General features: G+C 39.0%; 1 protein-coding gene across 1 annotated transcript in view; it reads right to left on the bottom strand.

The window, feature by feature from the left end:
- The window catches only part of LOC122410489 (sphingosine kinase 2-like), a 31,402-nt gene extending 7,089 nt beyond the window's left edge, over positions 1–24,313 (bottom strand). Inside the window, exon 1 of the mRNA XM_043418655.1 lies at positions 22,590–24,313. Coding sequence (XP_043274590.1) covers positions 22,590–23,121 — 532 coding nt within the window. The 5' untranslated portion in view covers positions 23,122–24,313. The remainder of the gene's footprint in view (positions 1–22,589) is intronic.
- Between the last annotated feature and the right edge of the window lie 1,497 nt (positions 24,314–25,810).

The raw sequence follows: 25,810 nt of genomic DNA, 5'->3' as shown, positions 1-25,810 counted from the left end.
TTGAGACCGAGCCCTCGATAAAAAAGGCGTCGACGCAGTCGACTGCGATCTCGCTTTATAAAGTCAGTGCAATATCGAGCGCGACGCCGCACTGTTTCATCTGACGAAGAAAAAAATCTGAACGAGTCAATCTCCGGAGTTGAATACGCGATGGAACCATTATGATGATATTAATCCGATTAAGGCGACGAAATGTGGGTTTAATACAGTGTCGCTCGGAGCCCCGCAGCTCACATCGCATTTGTGAGAAGAAAATTTGCATTGTTGCGGAAATTAACGCGCACCGAAACTTCACGACTTTAATCCATTATTCTCGTCTTTTTGAAAATCGAAGAGAAAAGAAAATCTTTCTTTTGCTAAATCCCTGATCAGCGAAACGAACTCATTTTTTTCAATAATTTCACTAAACGTTTCCTCGAAGCTTCGAAATGTAAATATTCGTCGAGCTCTTTGAGTCAATCGTCAAAATCTTTACTGAGCGAAAAAATTATTGAATTTGAGAACATGTATTTACTTATTAAATCAAAGTATTGTTTCGATTATTTATTTGTTGAACCAAGCGAATCGCTGTTGATTTGAAAACATATTTTCATGGATCTATTACTTTATTATATTAAACTCTTATTTAATAGTATCAATTAGGTGCATGATAGATTTGATTAAATTTTTATTGATTGGATTAATTACGCATTTATCGCATGAAAAACATTAGATTATTTGAATCTACAAAACGACTTCAATACGAAATTGTTTTTTTCGAACAGATTATTTTCTTGCAATAAATTCATCATTATTTTGTTTCTAAAAATATTTTTATTAAAATAGATTTGATTAAATTTTTATTGATTGGATTAATTACGCATTTATCGCATGAAAAACATTAGATTATTTGAATCTACAAAACGACTCCGATACGAAATTGCTTTTTTCGAAAAAATTATTTTCTTGCAATGAATTCATCATTATTTTGTTTCTAAAAATATTTTTATTAAAATAATAAATCTAATTGTTACGATTAAATAAGAGTTCAATATAATGAAGTGATAGATCCGTGAAAATATGTTTGTAACAGTGATTGTCATGGTTCAACAAATAAATAATCGAAATAATACTTTTCGCAACTTATATAATTCCTTTTTCAGTTTATATTTAAGAATGTCGTGATAGTCTAGTGGATAGCGTGCGTACTTAGAAAGATGTAGGTAGGTAGATCGGTATCGAATCCCCATGCAGGTAGGAATTTTTCTTCGATTAATATGGTTTCAGAGATGTACCATAAACTGTGATGATGACCTCACGGGCAGTGAAAAATAATTTTGCAATTGATAACGTAATATAGTTAAAATACATAAACAATATAATATAGTTAAAATCATGGTTCATAAAAAGAATAAGTGGTTCCTTAAAAAACATGCATGTTTTGAATCATAAAATGTGTTATTGATTCGAACTACATATTACATATAATTGATAAAAAATTGTTAGATCAAAGCAACTACTGTTATTGAAACAAGAATTTATGAAATTGACTGAAATTATTTAACCAAATAAATATATGAGGGAACCAATCTAATATGTTCTGGCGAATAATGAAATAAATTATTTTTTCGCTTCAAATCATTTTTTCACATTTTATTGGTTCTAGTAATTTTTTTCTCAGTGTTGAACTCATCAAAAAACCGAACAAAGCGGGGAACTCCTAAAAAATTTGTTAATTTATCTCTAACTGCTTCTTGAGAGCAGAGGTCAAGGTGTATTTTATGAAAGCATTAAAGAAATGGGATTCGCAAAAACATGAAAATTGGAAAAAAAATATGAACGAGGAGGAAAAATTCCTATTTTTCGTTAATTTTTGAAAAAAAACGAAAAATATATTCTGCCATTTTTGCCCGTTGTGCTCCGGCTTCGCCTACTTCCTAGAGAGTTCCAGCAAGATGACTTTCGTGCTGTCAGGCATCCGTCAGCTCCGTTCTGGTTGTTCACGTAACGCATATTGTTTCTAATGGATTTAGATTAGACGTTCATTGGACCGAGCGTTCTCGGCTGGTCACTTTCACACACACGGGCTCAAACACACGGGCGAGTGTCTACGCACTTTTGCATACTCGGAGACGTAAAAAAAGAGCGGTAGCTTCACATGAACGATCCATGAGGAGCTGGAGCGGCGCTACAACCGCTCATTGGCAATCGATTTTTCCTTTTTCTTTGCACTGCTCCTCCGTTGAACGACCAGTGTTTAAAAATCTAACAGGAATTTCAAAATCGAAGCTTCGATTTTAATTTTCAATTCTTCATCGTCAATTTACTCTTTAGGGCACGAAGAGAATACTTTGTTGAAGGAACTTTTTTCGGACGACAATTTCAAGAATTCAAGCATACTTTTTAGTTGCTCAACAAATATTTATTCAATTCTCAATTATCAAATCGACTGAACTGTAGTCGCTCTAATGCAGAAACGAATCGACCCATTTCGACGATATTTCGTAGCCTCGACACAAGTTCGTTCAGTCATATCTCAAAGCTCTGTCGACCATCAATTTTGTTTAGTATTTACAAATGATATTGTTCAGCCTCAGAAATAATTTGGTCGCCCTTATCGAACTGTACGTTTTGTTCAGGAGAAACGAAATTCGCTCGGATCGACAGGTTTTCTTCTCCGTGTCCAAAACCGCTGTCACAAGGGACGACGAGTTCGAACATTTTATTTTTCTTTTTTCACAGCCACTCGATAGAATTGAATAATCTGAAAAAAGTATGCAAAAAGGGAATTTTCCACACTAGATTTTTTTCATTTTCAGCCCATTTTTAGTCTCGGACTCGAGTCTTGGTTCCAACGAAGACTAAAAAAAACTCTTCCAACCGCCTGCTGCACTTGAAGTCTCGAGCGTATTATCAGTCCCGTCATTCTTCGACGTCGACCAACAAATTAGTAGAAAGCTGTCCACATAGCCCGAACGTGACGCGATAAACATTTGCTTCCACATTCATTTATCCTGCTCATTCGTAATTTCTTGGGCGACGTGATACAGAGCCACATGGAAAATGCACGGAAAGAGAAAATACTTTTCTCCTTTCCGTGCATTTTCCGCGACTGCGCTCGATCCCTTGCACAACTGAGCCGCTGCTAAAGATTCTGAAACCGCGATGACTCGTGTGAAAACGATAAGGGAAAAATGCCGAATCATATCAGCAGCTGGAGATTAACGAAGTTTCGAAACTCCGAGTCTCAGCGCGGAATTCTCGATAAGAAATCGAATGCGGCTTCAACGCCGGGTCATAACGTCTCCGTAAACAAAATTACGATCGAAGCTATGCCATTTCCGAGAAAAACAAATCCGGATGTTCCGATCCGAGCAGTTCGATGGAGGGAGTGACAAGAGCGGAGGAAACTCTGAGATGACACTGAAACACCAGCAGAAAAAACGTCGCTCGAACAACCCTCGTCGCTGAAGGGGAATTTCTTTCTCAACGAAGCCTCACGATTTTGCACTCTGGAACCACTTTGTAGCATCGACGAGCCGATTCGGTATCGTGGATTGCGACAAAAGAATATTCGGAATGAGACTCGATTAATAGGAATTCCATTCCAACGAGACGAACTCCAACGTCGTCAGAGTCTCGTGTCGTTTCTCAATTAATTTGGTGTTTTGCCAAATGAGCCCATCGAGGAACCAGTTTTTCTTATATTTTTCGATAGGAAAGCCTACGCGAAGTACGAATTTGCAATCATTTTTTTATTTACTACAAAACGAATGAAAAAATCGGTGGCAGTTCAACGGGAGCTTTCTTTCAGGATTCGTTCAAACTATTTTTATGGAAAACGAACATTTGCAAACGTTTTCCGATCCCGCTGATGCAGCACAAAACTGCTGCAAAAAGTCGATTCGTGACGCCAAAGGAATTTTATCTTTTCACACTAAGTAGCAATTTTCAACTAATCATTCGAATTAATTACACTTTGTAAGACGGAGTAATGAAGCAAAATTCGCTTTAAGGTCGGCCAACGCACAATCGGCTTGTTTACGTGGAGTGTTATACTCGCACCGAACACGTTTGTAACACCTTCATTAGCATAGCAAATGGGGAATTAGCGTCGAAGGAACAGCGCAGAATTGTTGGCTCGAGTAAAAGTTCCCGAGCCAGTTGGGAGGCGTGCGAGGAACAAAATCGACTCGATTATTTTCGTTGGAAATTGTTTTCTCGACGAAAAACATTTTTCTCGCTCGTTTTTTATCAGGCAAGACGACTCTATATGGGACCGAATTTTATCACTTTTCTTTTCTAATCTTGCACAAGTGCGCGGAGTGACGAAACGGAAATATTCCACGAAATAGAGTCTGCGCCGACGATTTTTATTGGTTGACTTCACGTTACCGAAAGACACTTTTATTGCCGGCGACACGATGGAAAAATACGAAGTTATAGGATTTCAGAACCCAATGTGGACGGACGATCGAGAGCAATGAAAAAACCTAATTGTTGGGAAGCAATTAATTTGAATTTGAGAACAGTTCGATTGGCTAATATTTGGAAATATTCAGAAATTAAAATACAATAAATAGAGAACTTCGATAAAATAAAAATGTATCGATACAAATGACAAAATGTGTGAAAATAATTGTCGAATCCAAAACTCAATGAATGAAATGAGTTAGCTCTTAAAAAATCTAATTTTCAATAAAAAAAAATTTTCATTCGTGAATGTTTGCAAAAATGTTCTAATCGAAGCGCAATAAATAAAAAACAAATTTTTTCCTTTCAATTTGCAAAAAAAATCATCGCACAAAATTTTGCAAAAATTCGCAAAAATTTGCTAACGATCTGTAATTGAAACTTCAATCGATCAAAACTCGTCATTTTTTAGTTAAAAACCCATAAATTTTGATAAAAACTGTTGAGCTCGTGAATCAAAGGATTTGTTGCATGTTAATTGTGAAAGGTCACATTACTTTTGGACTTTCTACCAGTGGATGCGATTATGTCGACGATTGAAGCGTGCAGAGATAACTGGATGCTTAAAAGTGCACATGCACTCGGGGAGTACGCACGCAACGAGACCGAGAGTACGATGCACGTGACATAACGCCGGAGCAATCCAGAAGAAAGCTGGTTGCGTTTAACGTACTCTCATAATTTGTTCGGCGGTTACATCGGTTTGCGAGCTCGCTGATCAAGACTCCCGCAGTTCGTTCTCTACCTTTCCCTTAATTTCCCACTATTTTCAACCCATTCACTCGTCGCCCCGCGAGTTACGTGTCCGTGGACGCGGAGATGAGTGCTCCGGAACGAGCCAAGCCACGAAACTGAGGAAGGGAAACGATCGTAAGAAATTCATTTAGCTCGATGAAGTCTTCGAGCTCCGGTGCCAAGTGACACCTGTTAAGGGCTTCGACCGACTTTGGAGCGACAAAAATCAGCATGCTTGAGAATCTTTTAGCGGAATTATGGACTCGGAATCTAAATCTGAACACGAGTCGAATGAATTTCATTGTATTTTTACGAAATTTATAAAAACTTAATAAATTCAAAGAAAAAGCGATTATTTTTGGATTTCCCTCAGACCGAGGCCTATTTCACGTTGAAGGAAAATTATTCCTTTCATTATTTCATCTCAAAATACTTTCTAGTTTACCAATCCATTGTGACATTCCAATTTTTTTCTCGAGAAATACGAATTTTTTAATATTCGCTGCGCGCAGCACCACTTGGGGGGGTGAAATCAGGAAAATTTACGAATGAATTTAGCACACCCAGCACCTCAAATACATCATATTAGCTTCCCTTTGAAAGGATGTAACATTTGGAGTATGAAAAACAAAGGAAAAACTTATTTTGCAATAACTAAAGCACGTTTTTACACAGTGCCAACTCAAAACGAAACGCCGGCTTCGTATTGATATTTCGATGCGTTAAAGCTTGCTTGATGGAACTAGGCAGTTAGAACCCCGACCTTAGTGACCGATGCAGTTGTATGGAGCCTGGAAACGCGTGTTGACGAGAAAAAACTATGCAGTGCCCTGCAAAATCTCAAAATGCATAGAATCAAAAGATTTTCAGTTTTTTCTTCAAAGTGCGTGGTTTTTCGGTAGGATTTCGAATCTCCATAATTCTGTTGGGAAAAAAATGGCAAAGTCGACGAATTTTTGTGGAGCCAAGTGGCCCGGACTTTTGAACTGGACTAGTGTAAACGGACGTGATTCGTTCCCTACCTGAAGACGATTGTTTCCATTGAGAGCTGCATTATTTGAATAAACGATACAAAAATAAGAATAATCGTTCGTCTGATGTAAGTAACAGAAAAAAATGTGTTGACTTGACGATTAGACGTGCGATGAAATAGCAAGATCCTTCGGACGATTAAAAAACGGTTTGAATAGTGGCAAGCAGATGTTGGAGAGTCGTTACTCCGCTGCCTCGACTTTCAGAGAGGAAATACATATTTTTCTAGCTTATTTGTTTCTCACTTGTTACTTCGTTCCGTGCGTCATTTGTGCACGTATCGCGAGGATGATGTCACGCGGAAATTCTTGTTTTATCTGAGGTGAGCAAAGTCGCCTCGGTTTGTCTCTTTGCCATTTTTTTCGAACTTTAATTTTCAATTTTATTCTGTGCGCTCTCGTTAAGGGGGGGTCCTGTTTCAGACAGTCAAAAAAATCGATTGTTTTCGGGAATGTTTTTATAAGATAGACGCGGAAATGACTAACCATAACGAACTTCTCGGTATAGTTTCAAGGGTATCTCGAAAGTACAAAAACATTTTTTCAATGTGAGAAATACCAATTTGTACGTGGCTTATATGCTAAGTCTGATTGTCGGAGTTTCTCAGCTGCGTACAATGTGGAGATCGTAATTACAATCTGCATCAAAAATTTCAATTTTTTTATTTCATTTTTATATATTTTCCTTCCATATGAACCAATAAAAACTCGAAAAAATCGCGAAATTCAATATTTTTAGCGAGTTTGAAAAAAAAGTTTTTGGGTTCAGTTTTGATGAGTTTTTACGAGTTCATAGGGAAGTAAAATATATGAAAATGGAAAAAAATTTGGTATTTTTGTTCCCGAAAATAATTACGATCTCCACATTGTACACAGCTGAGAGACTTCGACGACCAGACTCTGCGCATAAACCATGTACAAACAGTATTTCTCACACCGAAAAAATGTCTTTGTACTCTCGAAAGTATACCGAAAAGTTCGCTGTGGTGAGTTGTTTCCGTCCATTCTAAAAACATTCCCGAAAAGAATAGATTTTTTTGATTTTCTAAAGCAGCACCCCCCTTAAACTCGTTTCGAGGGAATTCCCATCGATCGACGATCAGCCATCGAAGGATTCGTTTGAAAATGATTTTAAAAAGGGTTCGAACGAGTAGGATCGTCAAAGGGAAATGATTCGCGACGTTGGTCAGCGGCGAGGTGACGGAGGAAATAAACGAGAAAATGATCCGAGTGCGAGAACGTTGCAGCCGAGTGTTAGGACCTTGCACTTTCCTTTTATGAGAATGCGGTATAACTGGAGGGAATAAAAGAGTCTCAAATGCAATTAAAAAGTCTGCGCCTACTTGGCTGTGCCCAACTTGATACAATCGGCGTCCTTCGACGGTGTGTTATTCGCTTTTTATGCTTTTCCACTCGTGTAAATGAGTGGAAACAAAACGCGTGAAGAGAAGCCATTCAATCGCGTTCGGCGCAAACGAGTTTGTGTGTTTTATGGCATCAAACCAAGTCCGTTTCTTTATTTGGAAGAAAACGTCATTAATTTTACGATAACAATTGCAAACGATTGAATTCGTCGCGCGGTTACGTCTTCGCCTTGCTTTACCGAGGTTTTCGAGTCCATTGAAATAAATCGACTTTTCAAGGTCCTGAGTTTAAGGTCGGAAACCGTCGTTGGACCTCTCACGCAGGATTTTTTTTCAACTCGCTCATTCACTGAGGCTAAATAAATTCGACAACATTCCTGGCGGCTTGATATCGCACGAAAGCCCACGTGACTGAGATCGTCCAATTTACCTTCGTTTTTTCGTGCATGTTGACTGCAGATTTTCCTCATAGCGCTCTGACGCATTCATTATCCCAAATTGATCTTTGAGAATTCGTGACTGTTTTTCTGTCCAAGGGGACCGAAGACCTGCGTCACTTGCACAAGACTTTTTCCTCGCCACGCGCGCACGGATTCGACCCGAAGGCGAGGCGGTTTTTGTACCGACTTTCCTCTTCAACAATTCATATGTGTTTTTTAATAATTTATGTCCTTCTGCTACTGCCACATTGGGGAAAAAATTCTGTTGATGGAACTGAGCCCATTTAGTTGGACGATCCAACCGTTTTTCGTTCCACGCGCCCAACGACTCGGTTTTTTCAACTGAACCATGCTAATTTCTTGTCGCGGTTGATCAATCGAATTACCCAAGCATAAGGATTTTCTTGAAACAACTTTTTTCGATTAATTTGCCTTCGCATACTTTTTAATTGCTTCGATAAATATTCGTGTTCGAATCTCAATCATCAGTTCGACTGAACGCTTCTCGTTTGTATGGATAATCGAGTGAGTTTATTTCGATATTTCGTTGCCTCGACGCGAATTTGTTGAGCAGCCTCGAAGCTCTGTCGATTCGATCAACGAATTATTTTGTCTTACCTCAGAAATACTGCGCTGCCCTCTCGAACTGAATGATAAATTTGTTTCGGTTAACAAACGCCTTTCCTCGGTGCACGTTACCACTTTGCATTCACAACTGACCGGCGGGCAAATACCGCAGAGATCTAACTGCGATCAGTGAATATAGAAAGGTACGGAAAACTCGCTTCAAGATCTTTCTTCGAACAAATGAAAATACGATCAGATTATCCGAAATGAGATTCGCGTCTTTTCAATGATTTTCCGGAGGGTCGGCGAGTATTTCGAAAACTCACACAATCGGATCGCCCGTGTACGTTTGGATAGCAATAAAATAGTGAGAGAAAAACTGCTTTGTGTAAACGAAGGAAGAGGCGTCGCATTGGCGAGCCGAAGCACTGACTTCAGCAGCATTTTGCAGGAATTTTAAGGTATCCCGTTGACTAAAAACAAAGAAATTGCTGCAGTTACACTTTTGATTGCACGTGTGTTGAAACTGAGCAAAATGTTTGTTTTCGCCTTCTCGAAAAAATCTGTAAACTCTCTCCATTGGACATCAAGTCGCGTTGAAGAAGGTCCGGACTTTTAAATCAGCAGATAGAAATCATATTTATAAACACAAATAGAAATGCAAAAAAATGGAGAACCGACGAAAATATTCAGGAAATATTCGTAAAAGATCCAATCTTCGATTTATAATGACGTCGAAACGTGGTTATATGAATAAAATATAACACGTGTTGGTATTTCGATGATAAATCGTTCGGTGGCCCTCCCCCACTGAACCTTTAAATCACGTTTTTTTCCATTTTTAATCAATTTTTTCATGGTGCATTTGAGAAGCCGTTGACGAATGTTCCGACGCGTCATCCGGCTCTAATGCTCGTTCGGAATGGGCACGAATTTTGAATTATTTTTTGCCAATTTATAAAAACATCGATGACCCAGAAAATGTGAGCTTTGCGTCACTGCGACGAATTTCGTTTTTGGGAATACCCGCGAGCGCGTTAATTTCACCTCGAACTTCGTCATCGCGAACGTAGAACGTTTCTATGAGTCGCCTTGATCGCGGTTAATAAACTTTTGACTCTTTTTCGTAAATAAAAATGTCATGGGTCAAGATCCACGTACCGCCTTGGGGAAGAGGTGACCTTGAATCTATCTGGACGCGGGGACGGAGCTCGATCGGGTCGAGGATAATCCGCCGGGACTGACTGCGAGGCGAGGATTCATGGCGATTCGTCATCCTCGTGAGCCGCCCGCAATCCCGACCGAGGAGGAGTCCAAGGGCCTGAGAAACGTAGTTTATTACACAACAGCATGAGTCTTGAGGTTCGGGCACGTGAGAAAAATGTTTAGATCGAGCTCTCGTTTGGTCGAATCCGCATCACTCGACCTCGTTAGGTTCCACTCCTTTTATGCGGATTTCAACACGGAAAACTTTTCAATTCATGAAAACGAGAATGTGGAGGAAAAAATGTCGTTTCGATCACTCACGATCTACTGTTCGAACATTATTCAGTTCCAGGACGATTCATCGTGCAACGGTAGAAATCTTCAACTCAAAATTGAGAAAAACATTTGGATTTGGGGAATGAAATCTCATTAGTTGGTTGACACTCTTTTCATATTTGTTTAAAGGAATTACCTCGGTTATTCATAAATGGCAGAATATTAGTAGAAAAGCGTCATCTTAATTTTTTAATCGTGAATAATTTTTAAGTTGAGTTCATTGCAGAACATACTCCGAGTCTTTCACATGATTCGATAGTACATTGCCGAAAAGGCAACGTTTGACAAAGTTGAGCGTAGTCGATTCGACAGATTAGAACAAAGATCACCGTGTGTAACCCTAGAAAGTACAGATGTCAATGACGCCGAAGTTTGCACGTAGGAGTCCAACGAAATGATGTAAACAAGCCTCCAATAATTCCAGTAATTCTCCAATTTCGTTCCCTCTCGAATTTGCAATTCGTAGTTTTTCAACCTGCACCGACACTTCGTGGAATAAAAAATTGGTCAATTAGAAATGTTTTTTTTCGTTAATTTCGTTGGCAATGTAAGTTGCGCTGTATATGACAAGTGACGTGCGGGCCTGCAAAATTCAAGATTCTGTAACCATTCGTCGTCTTCGACTAAATATTACCAATTCAGATGGCCGTAGACTCTTTTTTTTTTATACCGTTAGACTCCGCGCGATTCGACTCACATTAATGATGCTTTTAATCTCTCACATCTAATTTACAAATATATAAAATTTTTAGTTTAAGATGGTTGAACACTGAGAGAAAAAATTACTAGAACTAATAAAATGTAGTTTTGAAGCGAAAAAATCATTTATTTCATTATTCGCCAAAACATATTAGATTGGTTCCCTCGTATATTTATTTGGTTAATTTATTTCAGTCAATTTCATAAATTCTTGTTTCAATAACAGTAGTTGCTTTGATCTAACAATTTTTTATCAATTATATGTAATATGTAGTTCGAATCAATAACACATTTTATGATTCAAAACAAGCATGTTTTTTAAGGAACCACTTATTCTTTTTATGAACCATGATTTTAACTATATTATATTGTTTATGTATTTTAACTATATTATGTTATCAATTGCAAAATTATTTTTCACTACCCGTGATGGTCATCATTACAGTTTATGGTGCATCTCTGAAACCATTTTAATCGAAGAAAAATTCCTACCTGCATGGGGATTCGATACCGATCTACCTACCTACATCTTTCAAAGTACGCACGCTATCCACTAGACTATCACGACATTCTTAAATATAAACTGAAAAAGGAATTGCGAAAAGTATTATTTCGATTATTTATTTGTTGAATCATGACAATCACTGTTAATTTGAATAGTACATATTTTCATGGATCTATCACTTCATTATATTGAACTCTTATTTAATGGTAACAATTAGATTAATTATTTTAATAAAAATATTTATAGAAGTAAAATAATGATGCAAGATAATTGCAAGAAAATAATTTTTTCGAAAAAAGCAATTTCGTATTGAAGTCGTTTTGTAGATTCAAATAATCTAATGTTTTTCATGCGATAAATGTATAATTAATCGAATCAATAAAAATTTAATCAAATCTATCATGCATCTAATTGATACTATTAAATAAGAGTTTAATATAATGAAGTAATAGATCCATGAAAATATGTTTTCAAATCAACAGTGATTCGCTTGGTTCAACAAATAAATAATCGAAACAATACTTTGATTTAATAAGTAAATACATGTTCTCAAATTCAATAATTTTTTCTCTCAGTGAAGGGGCAGTAAGTCGTTGTGTCCACAAGCAACACGTTAATTTCTGTACTTTTCGCCTTTTAATATTTCAACCAAACGCAGTCGATAAGGGGTCTTGAAATTTCACGCAGGCATAGAAAAGAAATCTTGGATTGTAAGACCAAAAAAAATTAGAGTGTTGTCTAAAAAGAGGCCTCGCGTCTGTATGTCCTTAAATGCGTTTTGTTTGTTCAGCTAAATCGTCGAATTTTTTTGATCAATCGACCGAATGACCGATGCCAAGCGATTTCGTTGGAAAAACTCGTTGCATTTATCAGCTCTCGATCACTTTTAAATTGCTTCGGTAAATATTTGTTTCAATCTTAATTATTGAATCAATCGAACCATTATATTTCGTAGTCTCAACATGAGTTTTTTCAGCTGCCTCGAAACTCGTTAGTTCGGCCAATAGCTTGTTTCAGAAATCTACGAATCGCTTTGTCTAAGCGCGCAAAAACGTTTCGGTGCTCGTATACGAACTGCGACCATTTCGATTGGTAGAAACGACGATTGTTTCGATCCAAAAGTGCAGTCTCGTTCGCCCTCATTACGGAGCATTAGAAAGCGCTATAAACTGTCCGAATGGCAGCTTCAAAGGTCGTTTCGCTCCAACGGAACCGAAAAAAATGCTCGACAAAAAATGTCGGACCGCAACGAAGTTGCATCATTCGAATGCAACCGGAATTCCGTTTTTCTCGAGCGCTCCGGAAATTAGCATGCAAATTTTGCCCATAATTATACTTCGTGGGACCCGCAGGCTGAAGTCCCGATGAAAAACGAGCTCTGGCTGGTCGCGGCGATGGAAGCTTCGATAATTAATTCAAAAAACTCATTCGTCGATGCACTCTCGAGTGGAGAATCGATCGAGGAGCTTGAAGCGATGGAGCGCGTTGATAATTTTCTTAAAATCAAAGGCGTGTGAATGAATTTACGAACTGGGATTAGACTCGAGTCTTCACACTTAGCGGAAAGACCCAAAACGCCATATAAACGTTGTAGTCTCATTTCGCGGCTTTCTCCCCTTTTTCGAGCCACTCGCGAGCATTTATCAGTTTCCAGGGTTATTGTCGTGTTTGTGCGATGAATTGAAATTTCGTAAGGATTATAGAGGTTCCGCTCGAAACGTCGAGCAAACAGCGGACTCGGTTGTTTCGACGTTTCGCAACTTCGCAGCCTCATAAAATCTGAAACGGCTTATTGATTTTTGCCACGTCCGAAGGTGAGGTCTTCGTGTCTTTCATTGGCTTTTATCCGGCGGAGTTTCTGTCATCTCAACTCTTGCGAGCGGGCTTGTTTTCTTTTAAAACCTTTTCAATGCCTCATGATGGATTCTAATGGTCGAATCGCGTGGGAGAAACGCCTCGAAACTTTGGAAAGTATTAGTTTCAGTGGAATCGATACCCTCGCGATTATTTCGAGGGTTCGCGATCACCGAGGGTGTCTCCGCGTTTCAAAGCGTTTTTCACATTCTCACCGCCGAAGCAGCTGCGCTTCTTCGGTGTGCTCCCCCGCCCCTCTCGTCGCTCGAGCTAAGACTTTTATCGAAATAACCAGAAGATTATTTTGAAAAGTCTTGGGAGCTTATCAGATTCCAACCGCAAAAAATGAGCGACGTCGCACGAGAGCCACGAAACTTTTGTCATAAAATACTTTTTGCATATCGAGCTTGCATGAGGTCGCCGGCCCGTGGGATCGGAACCACCGAACTTTGCAGACGGAAACTTTCTCCGAATGGCCAATTGAATTTGACAAGCTTTTCGCTGTCACTGGACACCCCGCGCTGGCTTCTTCCGAAGGGACCGAGTCTCCGTTCCTCGGCAAATTTGAACCTGCGAATCGTTCATCCTTTCATTCGATCAGTTTTTTCCCGACGAGCAAACCTCCCAGGGTTTCTGGAAGCGCGTGCAAAATCATCGCATTCTCGAGCTTCCGCAACAAACGAAAACATAAAAATTCAAGGAAATTCCAGCTTTGAAGTTTCCTTTGTTCCCTCGAAAGTTCGAGGGTTCAAAACGTTTTTTGGTGAACTTCAAAAAGGAGAGAAAATCGTCGCGCGGCAAAGTTGTCATTCGAGGAGTTCGATCAGAGCGTTTTGAGGTCGAGAATGCGAGATTCGAATGGCACCGCAAGCGCACGCTTGATCCCGAGAACCGGAAGCTTATCCGGAGAAACGAGATGAAATGACGTCGAGTTCGAATGATCGAGAAAACTCCGGATATTGGGGTGGTTCGACCGGCCCGAAGGAGTTCCGGTACACGCGCGACGAAGCGCTCCCGTTTCTGAAAATCATCGATCTTCGGGTAGAGAAAACGAAATTGAGAAAAAATCAGCGAATAAGAAGAAACGGGAAGCCTCGATTCGAGGCTCTTTTAGTTTCCTCCTCGAGCGTGCCGATCTCGCGCAGAAATTCGAGATTAAAACTTCGTCATGAGACCGTGAACTCTCCTCCGCGCTCACTTCAGAATATTTCCGATAAACTCTGATCGACGCTTCGTCACAACGATTCTTACTGAGCGGGAGACTCGCTCCGAGACGTCGAATGATTGACAAGCATCGAATATTCTCGCTCCTGCCGCCACGCGAGTTTATCGTGGCTTCGCGCATAATCGGGGAAACCAAGATGTTGGTCGAACCGAGCCCAGGGCGGGACGAAAATGCAGCGGGTCCAAATACTTTTTTCTTGAGTGGCTGATTATTTCAAAAAATCGTTAAAATTCACAAGAGAAAAATTACCTAAGCCAGCAAATGATTATTTTCTTCACCCAACTCGTTCCATCTTCGAGCACACTTTTTAGGCGCTTCGATAAACATTTTTTCAAATCTAAATTAACGGATTAATCAAACGCACTAAAAAAAATGTTCATCGAAGAAAATGGCACTCGGCCGAGCTGAAATGCGGCGGATTCAACTGCATTTTTTCAAAATGCTAAACAATTTGGTGCATTGAAAAAAAAACAGTGGGAATGAACCACATTTTCGTTCTAGCGAATGGGACTTGGTTCGGGTGGGGCTCAATATGTCGAATAACTGAATTGTAGAACGGTCGATATTTCGAAATTTTTAAAGTTGTGATATCAGTTTGGAGAAAAATAAGTAATTCGAAATTCTTATTCCCGATCGACTATTCGGCAGATTGCGTGTATAATAAAAAAAATCCTTCTTTTAATTCGTATTTACCCGAAAATATGTATTTCAATAGTTTTCATTTCGAATGCAATTTTAACAGACCATCCGAATGTCAAAAGTTCATATTTTCGAATTCAAAATGGAGATTAATTGTTTTACAGACAGACCAGAATATAGAGTAGCAAAAAATCGAAAGTGAATTTTTCGAGCCTATAAAACTTAGATATGCAGAATAGAGATGGCTCGAAAAGGCGATAGTTTAAATGGCGATGTTTAAAATTCGAGATGACCGGTCTGAGTAAGTGAGTGAGTGAGACGCGTGTATTTGGAGCTCCACTGCATTTATCTATTTTTATCGATCGACTTTTTAACGTTTCGCTATTTTGACTGTTCGACTTTTTGGTGTTTCAGTATTTTAACCTCAATAATATTTGGTCTTTCGTTATTATATTTTCAAAATTGTGAATTTTCACAGTATCGCTGACCGTAGTAATTTATGAATCGAAAGAGTGATAGTCGAATTTTCGAAAAATCGATATTTTAGTCATCGTCCTATGGGCGATTGTTACATTCTATTTTCGATGTAAACGTGCTTCGAACCTTGCAGTTTCTGCTTTATTTATTTTTCGCATTCAAAGCTCTAGTCGAATCTACCTGTCTCCATATTATCATTCGAAGTTTATAAACTCGAGATTTTAATTGTTCGAAATTTTAGACATTCCAATATTTGATCCCCACCCCCTGGTTCGACGAACAACCTTCTCATTCCAGTGCTCAAATCAGTTTTAACTGGAAATGAGAGTGAAAAATAGTGAAAACGGAAGAGAAACGTGCGAAAAACGACTTGCGATTTGTTCGCTCCAATTCAGTGACAGCTAAAAACTTCCATCGTTAGTCGCTGTATCGAAAAAGGAAAATAATTTTCCGTTTCGAGTAATCAGAGCAAACTTGATCGACTGAAAAGAAGATCGAGAAGCGATGGAATGAGAGGTCAATAAATTGGCGTAAAAATACAAAATTTACGATGACAATATCTCGAGCAGGATAAAGAAAATTAGAAATTTAATAAAGCCAAAAATATCGGTGCAGCGGTTACCGAAAATTGGAGTTAAGCACCAGGCGTACGATCAGGAAAATGGAAATTGAAAAAAAACAATACGAAATGTTCGTTTGCCAAATTATTTTCACTGGTACTTCGTTGCCTCAAAATATGTTAAATTGCACAAAATCTCTGTTCACCAGAATATAATTATTGCTATATGCGATTGCAGGTAAAGGAAAGCGACGAGAACCCCCGAATGTCGGCGCCCCGAATCGTCTCCTCTGGGGGAACCCTGCACCGAAAATTCCGAGAGTTTGGAGGTCGAAAAGATGGGGCGCGATGCTTGATGAAGCACCGCGGTCACCCCGCATAAAAGAGAAACACTTGATGACGCTGTCCGTTAATTTATTGCTGATGGTAGTCGCGGCTCGAGGAATTACTGGGTGAGCGAGCGAGTAGCGAAACGAAGGGGCTGCGAGGAGCCCTTTGCGTGTTCCCTTTTCCACGTGAAGGGGACTGGGCATGCATACGAGGGCGCGCGGGGAGACCGAGGTCTCGGAGTGTGCTGTCCGCGAGTGTGTAAGAGCGATGCAACGGTAACGGGAGGCGCCTGCCGAGAAGCTCCGAGAGTTTTCGTGCGAGCATGTGCTCTAATCAATAATCCGTTGCCCTCCGGTGTGCGTGCCCCTCGAATGCACTCCCCAAAGGTGGCGGTGATATCGTTTATCGGTTAAACTAACGATGCAACTAAAATTCTCAAAAGTATCGACCACTCTTTCGGAGGTGATTCGCCTCCGAAGAATCTGCGGATGACGGTGCAGCGACGGGGACGAAAAGCTTCCCGGATTTCCTGGGCAGCGTTCTCCGGGCGTGCACGGGGTCCTTGTGCGAATGGGAAATTAAACGGCTTCGGAGAGTGCAACGATCGGATGCAGCCTTAATCCGAATGAAAGTGGGGCGATGCCGTCCAGGAGAGGATTCGTTGCTTCGACGTGCGAGCAGGGTATAAAAGAAGAATGTTTTGTATGATGCAACTCGAGCCTTGCGGAGGGACAAATTTTTGCAACTTTTTTATCTGTTAGTACTGACCGAAGGAAGCTCTTTGTAATTTTTTCGGATTTTTGGCCCAACTCGTATTAAAAAATCAATAAAAAAAATACGCTGGAAATTGAAATTTGCAAATTGCTTTCTCAAGATTGGTCGAGATGCACGATGCTCAAATCTTACTGTATGAGGTGCTACATTTTTCATTTTGGCTTCCTCAGGGAGGAAGCTTTCAGCATTGTTCTAAAAGCTTGAGAAAGCAATTTGGAATTTTTAACTTTTTTTTAAATAAAATTTTAACTTATTCGTCGACTTTTAACTTTTCCAAATTAATTACCAAAAATTAAAGCGGATTTTTCGAAAAACTCATATTTTCGTAAAATTCAAAAAATCATAAAATTTAAACCCCTCAGCCGATATTTCCCAAATTCAATACCAACCTTCCTATTGTGACAATCTATTTATAAAGAAAAAAATTAGTAATAAATCTTCAAATTTCCGGAAGTTGGAGCGTTGACACCCTTTTCTTAAAAATTTCAAAACGTCGTAGGATTCGTATTTTTTTTTTCAAATTCTGCCAAAATTATCAGAGAATGAAGAGCTTGTTCAGATTAACACCTATGCAAAAAGGTAGCCCTGTATCTCAAATCGTTTTCGAGTTATAAGCGTTTGAATTTTGCAGTGCCAATACAATTATGCAGTAATAATATTGCCCAAAAGTTATTAATAAATTGTTTAAATAAATAATTTTTTAACAATTTTACAGTAAACCCTTGTTTTTTTTTTACGAATCGAAAGTGCGCATTTTTCTGAATTCTCATGATTTTTTTCGGAATTTTCGTGGATTTTTGAAATTCCCTTTTTTAGATTTTTTAACTGGCTCTATTTGTACATTTTTGATCCAGTAACCTTGAGACTTTTCAAAACTGATGGTAAATATGTCCTCTAAAACATATCCAAAATTCAAATTTTTGAAAATTTTTTTCAAAATTTTTTCAAGAAATTTCAAAAATCCACGAAAATTCGAAAAAAATTCATGAGCATTCGGAAAAATAGACACATTTGATTCGTAAAAGAAAACCAATAGGTCACCGCAAAATAATTGAATAATTAATTGTTTAAACAATTTGTTATTAACTTTTGGGCGATATTATTATCGATAATTGTTGTTCATAGCTTTCCAAATGTTGTTGAATTTTTTCAGATTTTTATTGCGTCACGAAGTACGGAAATTCCAATCAGATATAATTTTTGGTCGAGCTATCCATCCAGTTTACCTTAATTTTCCCCTTTATACTCGCGACACCTCGCATATTTTATATTGAGCAAAAAAATTTGGTGGGCTGAAAAGGCAAATATGAAACATATTTAATTTTCGTATAGCACAGAGAAACGATTGCTTTGTTATCTCCTAAATTTTCATCAAGCCAGTTCAATAAAAATTTGTCCATTTTCGATATACAACACAAATAAAGATTTATTTGTTTTGCTGTTTTTGAGTTGGAAAAAAAAATGTTTTTCTCACTCTCAATGATAAAATCGATTCAGCGATCATCGAATGCGTAAACGAAGAGGCGAAATTCGTTTCGATCAAGGAACGTTTTTTTCCACTGAGATTCCGTCCCGAAGTCTAGTTCCTGGTTTTTGTGAAGCTTTTTCCGGCGACCGTCTCCAGAGAAAATAAAATCCCGGACGTGTTCGAGCACCATCTAAAAAGTGGTTAGCGCCCGTCGACCTCCGTGCAACGGAGAGTTCTCCGAAACCGCTGATTTGACAGCAGGAAAAAAACCTCGGAAAAAACGGTCGCTCGATCCGCGACGACGGCTCGCCCCCGTCAAACCGATAGTTTTTTGCAACTCCGAGTCTGCACCGGTCCCGGACGATCCCAGACACACCGGCTCGAAAACAAAATAAGTGCCGAAGGCCACGGACGGCGCGATCGATTCTAAAATGTCCCATGCACGAGCACCCAGCCCCAGATCTGTCGAATAATTAATTACTTCGGTATCGAAAGCCTTCGGCGTTGAGCAATGCTCCGTCGCCACCCCGCGGCTTGCACCGACCAATTATTCGCTTCTGTTCTTCTCCCCGCGTGAATAACAAAGCGCTGAAACGGTGCTTCACGAACGGCGGTGTAAAGTTTTCTTCGAAATTCTCCAAGTGGCTTAAGAAACGGCTGAGAAACGACGAGATTTTCGAATCGATCAATGCAAATTGACTTCGCACTCCGAGAACGTTTCTCACCGTTTCAATGCCCAGTCACATTATAGAAAAATAATAAAAGCTTTTCGAGCGCGAGGACTCTCGATATTCAAAGCATTAGTCGCCGAGTACACCCTCATAACTGAATTCATCGGCTTCCCTGTTTGTTCTCCCGTGTCGAAACTACCAGGGACGAGAGCACGCGCGACACCTGCGTTCTCCGATCCGAGCGCAAACACGCCGTCGCTTACACTTCGACGTCGCATCACCACGATACTGCACTCTGCGTCGAAACTCACATCGCTCAGATTCAAAGTGAAAAGTTTTTCATTCTAAACTGGAAATCGGTTATCCTGGAGCGAGCCCGACGACGAAATGACAGTTTTAAATTTATCAGTTTTCAAAGAATTTGGATTTTTCTACTTTCGGAAATTTCCGTCGCTGCAAAATCCACTGCGAACGCATATTCTATCTACTTTTTTATTTATTTACTGATCGAAAAAAATTGCAGTGTGACTTCTGCAAAAATTGCAAAAGTTCATGGTCGAAAAGTAATTTGAATTTCCCGCCACTGGGAATTGCAGGTTCTGGTTTAGTTCCACGGAGGCTTTGATGTTTCGAGCTCCCAAAATCACTGTGCACGAACCTTCATGAAAATCTTGGTAGCCGCTTCGTTTCGTCCGTGCAACGATAAATCTTTGGTAAATTAATTTCATTCATTCGTTTGAATTATCGAAAATCCATTTTCTCTTTGCAACGTAAAAAAACGGGCACCAAACCAAAATTAGCGAAAATGAAAAAAAAATATAGAAAAACTTGATAAAATGTGTTTCTTCAACGGAAATCCGAGAGATCAAGCCATTCTCTTGTATTTTCAATCGCTCAGATGATCGTAAATCACCGTTTTAAAAGTAATAGATTCAATCAGTGTCATTGTAAAATTTGTAAACATGTAGTTTTTCAAATATGAATTTGAATAAAAAATCAATAAAATAATGCCGAACGACTCATAGGATTATTCCTTCTGCGAAATAAAGTGAAAAAATGAATAACAAAATCTTTTTGTATCACATGCAAAAGAGGAATTCTACAAGGTATATTTACGTGTCCGCATAATCAGGAAATCGAACAAGAAAAATGGAGAAGGAAGATTTTAATCGTTGAATCTCCTACGCGAATGATCCCCGGGCTCGTATAAAACGCAAAAAGTGGTCACCCGACAACAGTAGCGAGGAAGGAGTTGCATGGGAGGCTCGAGTAACGAGAAACGATGCGGATGACGTTGGGTCTAGATACGAGCAATGGTTTAGGACTTTGCTCTCCGCTAGTCCCCGCATCGGCAAGGGAGACAGCGAAAGCCACTGAACGTATAACAGACGTTATTACGTTGTTGCATAACCCAACCGTTATCTCTGCTTCTATCAGGTAGGACGTGCTCGTTAAAGTTTCTCATCCGTGGATGAGCATAAGCTTCAACACACGCGCACGCACGTGCGCCGCCTTCGGTTATGTCGAGTCAAACACGAGCATCGATGGTTTGTTATTCTTTTCAAATATTCACTGTGCACAAACGGACTGTTTACGACTTCGAAGCAACGGGCTCGTCGGGGTGTTTTCGTTTTTATTTTTCAAACCCATTTTCTAACACAAATTAGTTGCTTGTAAGACGAATCGTGGAAAGTTTGACCCTGAAAAAATATGTTGGAATTAAATTTCATTAAAGTTCGTCTCGAATTGGTGTGCAGTTTCGGAAGATGGCGACGTTCGTATTTCTCGAACTAAATTGCTTGTATTTTTCGTAGCCACTTTGTTTGAGTTTCTTTGTAGAATTTATCCAGAGTAGATTGAATAGGAAGAAAAAGTTATTCCGCGCACCTTCTATACCGCAGAAAACTTCAATACCGCTCCGCCGGATCGAGCAAATTGAAGAAACTTTTATTCAGAAACATTCATCAATAATTTGCCTCGAAATTCTCGATACAAAATTCAATTCTTCGAGACACTTTGCGTGTATGGAGATTAAGATGATGGATCAGTCGGTAATCACAACCGTGAGTGCGAGAGAGATAGCTGCAAATTTTGAAAAGGAATTTTTTCCACATCGTTCGTTTGATCGAAAAAATAAAAATGTCATCGGATTTTTGCGATCGTGCTGCGTACGATGACATTTTTATTATTTTAATCGGACGAACGATGTCAAAGAGTTTTAATTTCAAAAATTCGAGGTGTGATTACCGACTGATCCATCATCTTAAGGAGAAATATTGCTTTTTCGCGGAAAAAAATGGCGAAAACACCTCCGCTGTTCAAGGTTAAAGCAACACTTGAAACCCCCGTTGGACGTTTTCGTCGAAATATGTACGACCGTGTTATTATTTGACTACGGAATTCAGTAGAATTCATCGAAATTCGTTAAAATTACCATGAAAAATAACTCGAATCGGCGAATAAGATTCGAAGTATGAATTTTCAACTTCGCGTTCACAGCTCCGACATGTCGAGCAGGAAAACTGTTAGTGTGGACGGGTAGATAAAAAAAAAGGTTACTTTGCAAATGACGGAACGAGTTTTTCCATTTTTTCAATGAAAAAAACGTTCGTTGTGTACATTCACACATGGGGAGCTCGACATTGCGATGTTTGACGTGCATTAACCAGTTTTTGTCTAAAACCGGACGGAGGAATTGGAAACGTGTTCGGAGCTCAAAATACAAGACCACCAGTCACGATTAGGTGATTATGAAAAAAAAAAGAAAAATTTTCTCGTTGACGAGGTGAATTTATTCCTTGCAAAAAATTTTCCTTGCGAATGGACGATCTTCAAATTCAAAGGTGTCGATACATTAGGTTTGACGCCATTTTTTATGAAGCATTTAACGTGCATGAGTTCCGTGTTTCTCATTCTAATCGACGGAGGTACGAGAACAGACCCATCGAATATTATTTTCTACACGTTTTTCTAAATTTGTCATAATTACGAAATTTTTCAAATTTTTCCCTTTGAGTGATAAGATAAGCATAGAAAAACTTCGACATTTAGAAACACACAAAGACAAATAGCATCGAACGGTTTCATAATGAGTTTCGCAATGTATAACCAAAGTGAAGTTTCACGTCTGTATGAAAAAGATAAATCGTTATCGCGGGGCATGCTTATCTAAGAAATATTATGCACATAATTAACAATGTTAATGTAAGTAAAATAAGATTGGAAAAAAATGGGAACTAAGAAACTGCATTTCTTACCACTGAGCAACGTTTCGAGATTGCTATGACTGGGACTGAGGAGATTTTTTGGCACGGCAACCCTGGTAACGAGACACTTTATGGCGAGCCTCCATCGACTGGCTTCACGAAGATTATCTTCATATTTGTCGAAGCTACGAAAACGCAACGTGATGGTAGTTCTTTCGCGTCTTCGGGCTCCCTTGACCCTCGCTTTTTTCAGCGTGTAAGCATAGATGTACAGATATGCGGATGTATCGTGTTCATCCCATGCACCGAACGTTTCGGTCGATTCAACGAGTCTCAGCTGACTTTTTGAGACGCTGGGACGGCAAGCGCAGCTTCCCGCGTTTCGACGCTTCGAACGCAGGCACCTGCATCCTATTATGTCGTTGAGACCGATAGTTTCCGTTTTCGTAGCCCCGTTGCTCTCTTTTTGAAGGCTGAGACCCTTCTCTGTCAATTTGACGCGATATAAAGTGTTCTTTTTCGACGTAATGTAGAACGTTTCTTCCAGCACTGTACTGGAGCCGTGCACTTGAGAGTCTTCCATCACGAAAATTTTTTATTAGTCTCTATTACGATCTGATAAAGTCGATTTACTCAGAATAATTTTTTTTTTCCAGCTAATAAAATCAACAAACAAAATTAGGGAAAAATAAACACGCACAAAAATGGTGAATAAAATTTTTATTGCACGATCTTATGTCCAATCGACAAGCTCTCTCGCGTATTCGTGTGTTCCTGGGATGAATCGAAAGTAAATTCGATTCGATGCTCTCATACGCATTGAGCAGGGACTCTCCGTTTGTACAACTACAATATTGCTTACGAGGACAAATATCGTTTGTGTCACAATTTCGAAATAAATAATGATTGAAAAGTGCGCTGTTCGATGTATTTCTCTTTATCTATGCTCGGACGCTGCCAATAGCAGGTGTTTATCTTTTCGAGTGTGTAATTGTAATTAGTTTCGCGATATGTCACGAAATCACGTGGACACTGTATGTCGTTGCGGAATGAGCGATTGAACGCTGTGATATTATCGCGCACTACAAATTCGTCTGGTCGAGTATTTTTTGTGGTACTCGCTATTTCATCAGAAAATAATATTCCATCTCGCAGTTACATGGTTTGACCGAATTTTTACGAAATTCTGAAGAATCAATGGTCAATTGTCTGCGAAACATTGCATCACTAGGATAATTATTATGATTCATTGTGGAAGCACTCGTAACATCCACCTCTCGTGGATTTTGATTGATTGATGTCGAACTCTTCTTTTCACGAGGAGACAGATAGGAGCGCGAGGGGTGAATTTGTAGCAAGAGACTGGAAAAATGCACCCGGCCAACGTTCGATCGAGTTCGCGTGTATAGAACGCGCCTCTTGATTTTTATCTCAACGAAAAATTGCAGCAACCGGTGCTCAGGATTGGCACTCACTTCCAATTACTTCGTACGTTATAATACACCAAATACACGCGTCGTTCTCATTCAAATTCGGAACAAAAATGAACAATCATCGATGACATATTCGAACGAATGTCACATCGTAGTCTACGAAGTGCGTAAAGTTCATAAATCATTGTAATATTGAGTAAGATGTCGAACGATGATGGTCAATTGTGATAAGTATTTTGATGCATCACACAACTAACACGAATTCACATCTGACACAAGACCGACCAAGTGCCTCGAGATGCCTCGAGTGACTGACACGTTTGTAGCCTGTAGCCTCCGATCTCTATCGCACCTCTCCGACTCGTTTCCCACCGCCAATTCTCCAGCTACTTTACTTCAACTCCGAACGATGCATACCGTGCCATCTCGCTTGGAAAGTACTAACTATGTGGTGACGTCATAACTGTCATTGGGTCAACCTCACGGTTTTTTTTTTCAAATTTCAGGTACTGTATCTCACGCCCGTATATCGAACATTAAAAGTTTAAAAAAACCCAAACTCAATGTCATTATTTTTTATTTCAATATCTCCATATTTACCATGCAGGACTTTTGTCATCAATTTTCCCAGTCGGTGACTATACTGACCCAGAAACAGTTTTGTAATCTGATAAATTTTCGTGACAAGTGAAATATTTATTTTCACCAGATAATAGAATCCTTTATTTTTTATCATTTCGAAACAACATTAATCATTTTTTCAAAAAACCGATATTAGTGACTTTATTACAACAATGAAATTCTCGCTCAAACAATGAAATTATATTTTCAAGTTACGGGAACTCCAACGACCCAACATATATAGTAAACTCGCTTTGAAAATCCAATGACCAATCACAATCGTGTAGCAATATGAGGCATAACAAAACGTGAACTACTGCGAGGCACAAAAATCGTGTCGACTCGTGTTATTTGCTGATCTCTGGCTCTCTCTTTTGTTTGTTGTTCCTATAGCCTATAGTGTGGTGTTTGGATTTAACGAACCAAGTTTGAAATTTCGCTATATAAAAATCGTTAATAAATAACCAATGAAACATTATACATCGCTGACAGAGTATCTTTTCATAATAAGAATTTTCATGACTACTTGGTATTTTGTTCTGAATTTTATAGGTTATTTTTTCTCGATGAGACATTTTTCACGATTTATTTTTTTCCACCATGATTTTTTAAGATGATTAGTACGAAATTGTCCAATATTTTTTATGAAACGTTCGGACGGTCGTGCGAACAACTGAATTAATCGGTTGAATTGACCGATCTTCGAACTCATCTCCAATTTATTATACGTCGAGACAGGAATGCAGTCCGCATCAATTGGAATGAATTGCCAATTAATGTCGGAGCGTCGCGCCGTTAAAGGGCTTTCAAACGGTCATCGATTTCAAATCCATAATATGGACCAATTTGATCGTTTACTTGACATTTATTATGGCTGTTGTATTTAAAAAAAAAAAAAAAACATTCGTCATGATAGATTCAGACTGTTTTGATAGATTTTACCACGTATATTTCGGTACGTAAAAAACCAAAGAAAAATGACTTTTTCTGTTATCGAGCTGCAAAAAACTAACCTCAATTATCTCTTTTATACTAACACTCATAAAAAACGTATTGACTTGTCTCGTTGTTTGAGATTGTTGTTTGAGATTGTCTCGTTGAAAATTTTATCGAAAAAGAAGGCTGTGAAAATTTTTGGTCGGTTTAAAATATTATCGTTATAAAAGAACTTTAATGGTGTTAAAACAATTATTGCCGAGTCGAATTATAAATATGAGC

Source organism: Venturia canescens, chromosome 1 (assembly GCF_019457755.1).
Source record: "Venturia canescens isolate UGA chromosome 1, ASM1945775v1, whole genome shotgun sequence".
NCBI lineage: Eukaryota > Metazoa > Arthropoda > Insecta > Hymenoptera > Ichneumonidae > Venturia > Venturia canescens.
The sequence above is the reverse complement of the archived record's forward strand: the minus strand, read 5'-3'. Positions and strand labels throughout refer to the sequence as shown.